The sequence below is a fragment of the Pteropus alecto genome, unplaced genomic scaffold, assembly GCF_000325575.1.
Source record: "Pteropus alecto unplaced genomic scaffold, ASM32557v1 scaffold396, whole genome shotgun sequence".
NCBI classification, from domain to species: Eukaryota; Metazoa; Chordata; class Mammalia; order Chiroptera; family Pteropodidae; genus Pteropus; species Pteropus alecto.
This window is the reverse complement of record NW_006438082.1, coordinates 246538-253760: the sequence shown is the minus strand read 5'-3', so window position 1 is coordinate 253760 and position 7223 is coordinate 246538. Positions and strand designations below refer to the sequence as shown.

General features: G+C 54.0%; 1 protein-coding gene across 2 annotated transcripts in view; it reads left to right on the top strand.

Moving 5' to 3' along the window:
• Window positions 1–5791, top strand: part of CCNQ (cyclin Q) — a 12514-nt gene extending 6723 nt beyond the window's left edge. The window contains exons 4-5 of one of the 2 annotated variants that reach the window (XM_006915274.3): window positions 1428–1655; window positions 5308–5791. In XM_006915274.3, the coding sequence (XP_006915336.1) occupies window positions 1428–1655; window positions 5308–5337 (258 nt within the window). In that variant the 3' untranslated portion in view covers window positions 5338–5791. Of the gene's footprint in view, window positions 1–1427; window positions 1656–5247 lie in introns of both variants that reach the window. The other variant, XM_006915273.3, reaches the window with a different exon arrangement.
• The last annotated feature ends 1432 nt before the right edge of the window (window positions 5792–7223 follow it).

Below are 7223 nucleotides of genomic sequence, written 5' to 3'. Positions count from 1 at the left end.
CGACGTGGGGCTCTGTGCCAGGATTTCATTTCTTTTTAATTGAAATTTTTACTGAGGTAAGTATAGATTGACAAGCAGTCGGAGGAAATAACACAGAGATCCCATTTGGGGTGGAGACTTCGCCCAGTCTCCCCGAATGGAACCATTCGAGTGGAACCATTTTGTAAGACGAATACAAGGTAGGAGTCAGGGTGTCGGTGTCGCCGCAGCGCCCCCGCTTCTCGGCGTTACCTGATCTTTACTTGTACTGCACTAGTGCTATACGATCTATTTTTATCACTTGTGCGCCTTTACATATTCACCACCCCAGTTAGATATAAAACAACTCCATCGCCACACTGGTCCCTCGTGTTACCCTTTTTACAATCCCACCCCACCCTTCCAAACTGCCTCCCTACTCCTGGAGACCCCTGGCGGCGATTTCGAAGCAGTTGTGTTATTGTTATCATTGCGGTCGGCTTCATGCAGAGGCAAGGCGGGCGCGCCCTGGCCCTGTGGGGCAGTCACAGAGCTGAGTCTGGAGAGCGGGCCCTGGGGCGACCCTCGAGCCTCGGCCTTCCCCTTCCGTCCGGGTTTGGGCAGGCGTAAAGTGGCGGGTGAATCCCCTCCAACGAGGGTGCTGGAGGCCCACGCACGTGTGTTCACGCATGTCAGCCGGGCTCACCGGTGTGTTCAGTCGAGTGGGAGGTTCAGGCAAAGCAGCCGTCTTCCCAGAGCGGGAGCTGACAGCTCAGCTGGAAGGTTATTCACGAAGAGTTTACAGCCATCGGCACCACTGCAGAATGCGATCACCTGTCTCTGGTCCCCCTGAAAAGAGGCGTCCTGTCACCGGCTGGCCCCTAGCCTCAGGCGGGACACATGGGCACCATGTTCTGTTCTGCAGATGAGGATGCTCTTTCCAGAGCTTATGTTTGAGTGGGGCAAGGGGACGGGCAGAGCGATTGCTGATGGTGACCGGAGCAGGGTCACGTGATGGAGAGGGATTTCGATGGGGGCGGTCATCAAGAGTGGCCTAGGCGGGTTTCAGGAGCTGGGCCTGGAAAATGAGAATGGATGGGCGTGTGAGGATGGGGGGGCGGAGGTGGAGGCGATTTCAGGCCGAGGGAGCAAAGTGCCAGGGCCCTGAGGTGGAGCGCATCTGGTGCGGTCAAACCCGGCAGGGCAGTGGGGTGTGGGACATGAGGCTGAGAGGGAGGGGAGGCCGGGCTTGGAGGCCAGTGGAAGGCACTGGGGCTTTTTTCTAAGTGACGCAGGGAGCCATTAGAGGGTTCGAACAGGGAGGCGACTCAATGCGATCTATGTTTTATGCACATCAAGACGGGGGAGAGTGGCTGGCAGACAGAGGGGCCGCAGTGTCTCACAGTGAGGAGACAGATGATGGGCCCGGAGCCCCGAAAGCCAACTGGCTGACTGGCGTATCTTTGCAGTACCTGCTCCACTACCTGATTTCCCTCAAGAACTGGCTGAATCGTTACAGCTGGCAGCGGACCCCCATCTCCGTCACTGCCTGGGCCCTGCTGCGGGACAGCTACCATGGGGGGCTGTGCCTCCGGTTCCGGGCTCAGCACATAGCCGTGGCAGTGCTCCACCTGGCCCTGCAGGCCTATGGGGTCGAGGTGCCCGCCGAGGCCGAGGCCGAGAAGCCGTGGTGGCAGGTGAGGTGACTGCTCAGTGCCCTGGCATGTGTCCCTCTTTCCTTTGTTTAAGGACTTTCAGAAGTCTGTGTACCTGGGTGTTCATGTTTCTTCGTAGCAATTATCCACGGAGAGAGATGCGGGCGACCTGAGAATACTGAAGCTTGAAAATACCCTGTCATTTCTAAATCTAAGGCAGGGGTTCTCCTCCTTGGCACTGCAGACATTTGGGGCCAGATCATTCTCTGCGGTGGGGCATCCTGGGCACGCTGTAGGATTTTGAGCAGCATCACTGGCCTCTCCACCCATTTAATGCGAGGGGCATCCCCCCCACCAGTCACGACAACCAAGGATGTCTCTAGACATTGTCAAGTGTCCCAGGATAGGGGTCGGCCCCAGTTCACAACCACTGAACTCAGCCAGGCACTTTTATCGAATTGAGTGGGAGCTTGTTATACATCAGAGGTTAATATATCTGGCCTCGCATTGGAAGTATAGGGGGTGCTCTAAAAAGATGGATGGATGCTAGATAGGTAGATAGATGGTGGAGATGATAGAGAGAGAGAGAGACAGAGAGACAGAGAGACAGAGAGAGAGAGACAGAGAGAGAGACAGAGAGAGAGACAGAGAGATAGGTAGGTAGGTAGATAGGGTAGGTAGGGTAAGTAGGTTAGGTAGTAGGTAAGTAGGTAGGTGGTAGATGGTAGATAGGTGGATGGGTAGCGAATAGATGATAGAATTAAATAGTTGATAGATAGGTAGGTAGAGAGAAGAGACTGATGCTTCATGGATTCCTCTGCCCCCGCAAGACCCACTGAATCCATAGCGCAATTTGCAGAGAGCGAGTCGAATCTGCCCATTGGAAGAGCTGTGCTCAGGGACTTCTGCAGTCCTGTCTGATGTTCCCTGAGTAGTCCCAGTGTTTCAAAATGGAATTTCGAGCTCATTTTCTGTTTTTCCTTTCCCACACCAGAAGTTTTTGCTGTTCCTTTTTTTCTAATACCTCATCGACTGGCCTGGTCCTAGAATGAGGTCGTATGTAAGCAGAGTTTGAGGAAACCGAAGGTTTCTCCTTTTTGGGCACCACCCCTCCCTCGCAAACCCACAGTGGCCAGAAATCGAAAATGTGTCATCTGTTTCCCCCCAAAGAAGATGCCCGTTGGGCGCCTCCCTGGCCTGCTCCTGGCCCCTCCTCCCCTCCTCCAGTTCTTGGCTGAAATGATGCCTCCCCTGTTCCTGACACTGCCTCCTCCTGGCCTGCTTGCCCTACAAGGGAGACCACAGCTTTTCCTGCTCTTCGCTCTGCTGGCCTTCGTTGTCTGTCTAATGCCCCTGCCACATGGCAGTCTGTAAGCGCCTGGAGGCCAGAGGTCTTATCTGCTTTATCGCCTGCCCTGTGCCCAGTGCCTAGACCTGCACATAGTAGGTGTCCACGTGTCTGAAAAAAACACATCTGTAGCCTGGTCTTGGGCCGGACGCATCTCTGCAGCAGCAGCAGCAGAGGGGTGAAAGGGCATCTGTTTGGATCGAAAGGATCGCTCCATGCTGAGGCCTGTCAGAGAGTTCCAGATCATGTGCCCGCAGCGTCCCTGCTCTGTTGGAATCAGGTGGCGGCAGAGGGGCCGCCCCTTCCTGGCCCTGCTTTCCGAGCGCATCTGGTGGGCCTGGCAGCCCTGGTTCCTCGGCTGCTTGGATCTGAGATGTCATCACTGGTTTCTCATTGTCTCCGCTGGCTCTCCTCTCCTGGACTTCACTGGGTGCCAGCGTACTGCCTCTGCTTTGCACTGCAAGCCCTCGTGACAGAAGGATGCCGAGGAGTAGTTGTACCATGAGCCTGTTTTCTGGGCACCATGGACTTACCCAATAATTATTACAACTGTGAAGAGGTGGCTCCTTTGGGGGCAGCACGCTCACGTTCGCCCAGCAATTCCTTTTCTGGATGTCTCTGGGCCTTTAGGCTTGTGATCTGCGAGGGCCGGCTCCCAATGGCACCCCGTCTGCCAGCCCTGGGACACTTCCGTTTGATCTGTGACACACTTCTTGCTCGCATGCTCTCCGCCGCCACTTCTTGTAGCAACCGTCTTTCTGTTATCACGTGTCTGCTGTGGGCCGGGGCTTCGCCGCGCTGGGCAGGAAACGTAGCAGAGCTTTACGTGCTTCGCCGCCAGAAGCCTGCCTTCACTCGACTGTTCTAGTGGCGGCAGGCCTTTGTGCTAAGCTGGGTTGGGCCTCGGGGTATGTGAGGCACTGCAGTCGCATGTTGTAGCATGTGTCAGAGTTTCCGTCCTCTTTAAAGCCGAATACTGTTCCATGGTCTGGATGGACCACATTGTGTTTGTCCAGCCCTCATGGAGGGACACTTGAGTTCCTTCCACTTTTTGGCCCTGGAATATTTTTTTTAACTTCTCGCCTTGGGGTCTCCAGGAGCACATAGGTAGTGGACCCTGATGAGCAAGCCCATATTTTTGTCGTATTTGTTTTCCACCTAGAGGCCAGAGCGAGGTGGCCGATCTTCCTGAGCCAGGGCCCAGGGGGTCTCCCAGTCACTGTTCTCCGCCTTTGGAGGGCCCTACATGGCTGTGGAGGGGGTGGACTCAGGTCCAGTTTTTGTCCTGGCTCGGCCCAGGGCCTGACCCTCATGGCACCTTGGTTCCCCAGGCAGCAACCCCATGGCCCAGAGTGAGAGCTTCCAGGTCCCCTGCCAGCAGAGTCATGTGGACAGGACAGTTTCTCCCAGCAACGGTGTGTGACAACACTCACGGAGTGCTGCCACCGGGGAAGCCCCCTGAGCAGTGGTGTCCAGAGACTTTACTAGGGGTCCATCGTGCAGGCCTGGAGCACCCACGTGGCTGACCCTAGACCCTCAGTCTCCACTTCCCGGAAGTCAAGCCCCTGTGTGCGGCCCAAGCTCCCACCGGAAAGCACTGTCACCATAGACTGCCTGGCAGGGCCCACAGCCAAGGCAAACCAAGACCATCTCATTAGGCAGAATGTTCCAGGGGCCCAGAGGTCTCTCCCAGGAGCCAGGCAAGGGCCAGACCTTCCTTGAGAATGTGCGGGGTTAGCCCCGAGCTGCACACTCCTCTTGGTCTGGGCCACTGAGGACTCACCTTATAGTTTACAAACTCTCTGGCACGGTCAAGAGGATGTGTGGTCCAGGTTATAGAGCTGGCCCAGGTGTTCCCCAGGGGCCAGCCTAGGGTGACGCGGGGTCCAGATGATCTAGCCTGCTTGTTTCTGGATATGGATTCCCGCCCCTTCCTCTATTAAGATTCCCAGAGACCCCCCGCCTGAGAGACCTGGGAGTGGAGTGGGAGGAATCTGCTCCTGGCCCAGCTCCATTAGCAACTGCCCGTGTAACCTAGGACAAGTCCCCTCTTTTATCTGGGTCAGATGATCACCCAGGCCTCTTCCATCTGGAATGTTCTCTGTTTTGTGACCAGCCTTGGCAGGCTGGAACTGAACTAGCTATGCAGAGAGCCACCATTATTTCCAATAGCCAAGTACCCTCGCCGCCCGCCCCCGCCATACATTGCGACTCTGCACTTAGTGGCAGGTGCCTTATTTAACCAGAGAGAGTCTAATCAGAACCTATTTTCCTTCTCCTTTCTAGGTGTTTAGTGACGACCTTACCAAGCCAGTCATTGATAACATTGTGTCTGATCTCATTCAGATTTATACCATGGACACAGAGATCCCCTAAGGCCCCGGTCCAGGCCTGTCCAAAGAGAAGCCTGGGACGCTCGGTTGCCAGGGGACGGCGCCACCACATCGCCGTGACGGCTGGTCCCCAGAGGACTGGCTGGGAGGACTGGTTTTGTGCTGCAGGAGACGGGCTGGCGAAGGCAATGACATGCTGCCACTTTGATTATCATGCTTTGACTGTCCCTGGCAGCCGTGGTCCAGACAGTGACAGGAGCCGTGCCTCCAGCAGCAGGAGTGCGCTGTGTGGGGTGGCCCCAAGGCGTCCGAGTCTGCTTTTGTCCTTTGAAAGGATACTGACTACAGTCAAGGAGTAGTGTCATTGGAAGAAAAATCGAAGAACGATGGAAATGTGCCCCCAGAGATTTTTTTTAAGTCAGATTTATAGAAAGTATGAATGTGCAACAGATGGGATTTTATTTTGTGTAATAAAAGATGATACAAATCAACAGAGACACCCTGTCTTTTCTCTGTAGCCCGTGCTGCCCTGGGGTGTTGATGGGTGCTGTCCAGACTCAGTTTCCCTTCAAATGCTCTGCTGTCTAGGTGGGATTGCCCTTTGTGCCCTTGAGAGGTTCCTGGGGCGGGCCCACCATCGCTTCCTGAGGGTGTGATGACACAGCGTGTGCCCACGTCATGGCAGCGTCCCCTAAAGGAGCCCACATGTCCTCCCTTCTCCACCACTGGGACATTTGTAGGGCTTGACAATCATCCTGCTTGGTGAGCAACCATAAATTTGGAAAGAGGGAGTATCATTCGGGTTCAAAAAACTCAAATCTGACCAAAATGTAAATAGGAAGTAATACGTGGGATTTTCTTAATGTCAAGATACTGAATCTAGATGGGGTGTCTAGAGAATCTTGGCCGTGGTACCCTTCTGACTCCCACTCAAAAGGCACTTCATGAAGGACTGCTCTTGGGTGCATTATAGAAACAGAGCAGCCTGGGTTATTCTCCTTGGGACAACCCACTGGGCTTGATGCACACCGGTGGGACCATCTCGTCGACACATGATGGCGAGGGGCCGGGGACTGTCTCAGGCACTTCCTTGCATTTAGGAGGTTGTTACCAGCGGGGCATGGGCTGTGGACACTGGCTGCCATGCGCTATGGCACCCATGGGTATGTAGAACACCTGGAGTCCACCAGGACACTTTGGAGTGCTCCTCTGCTGGCCACAGGAAAGGGTCACACACTGGTGACAAGGCAAGCAGTAGGGCTTGCTTGACTTTGCAAAGTGACTGTTATTTGTCTTCAGGGTGAGGGACCCTAGTAAATGTCCTCTTTTCCACTATGTCCTTTCCACATCTATATACTCAGCTCAACTGGGAGTCCTTGGAGGACGGGGTCAGCACCCAGGCTCAGGACCTGGGGCTGGGACTCTGAGCATAGAAGGTAGCAGGTGAGTGGCCCAGCCTGGCAGGCCTCTGAGGGTAGCTTTGGTGCTCTCGCCAGTCCTTTCGGCCTTCTGCTGTTTATTTTACTTTTTGTTTATTTTTTAATTAAGTTTATTGGGGTAACATTGCTTAATACAATTATGTAATTTTCAGGTGTACATTATCATTTGACATCTGTATATTCTACTGTGTGATTACCACCCAGAGTCCGGTTTCCTTCAGCTACCATATATTTGATCCCCTTTACCCACTTCGCCCTCCCCTAGACCCTATATGTGACCCCTTTTACTCCGTTTACTTCTCCCCTCCTCCCCCACTCCATTAGTAACCACTAGTCTATAGTCCATGTCCATGAGTCTGTTTGTTTGTCCTGTTCATTTGTTGCTTTTAGGTTTATATCCACATATAAATGATATCATGTGATTTTCAACTTTTTCTGTCTCGTTTCGCTTAGCATGATTATCTTAAGGTCCATCCATGTCGCAAATGGC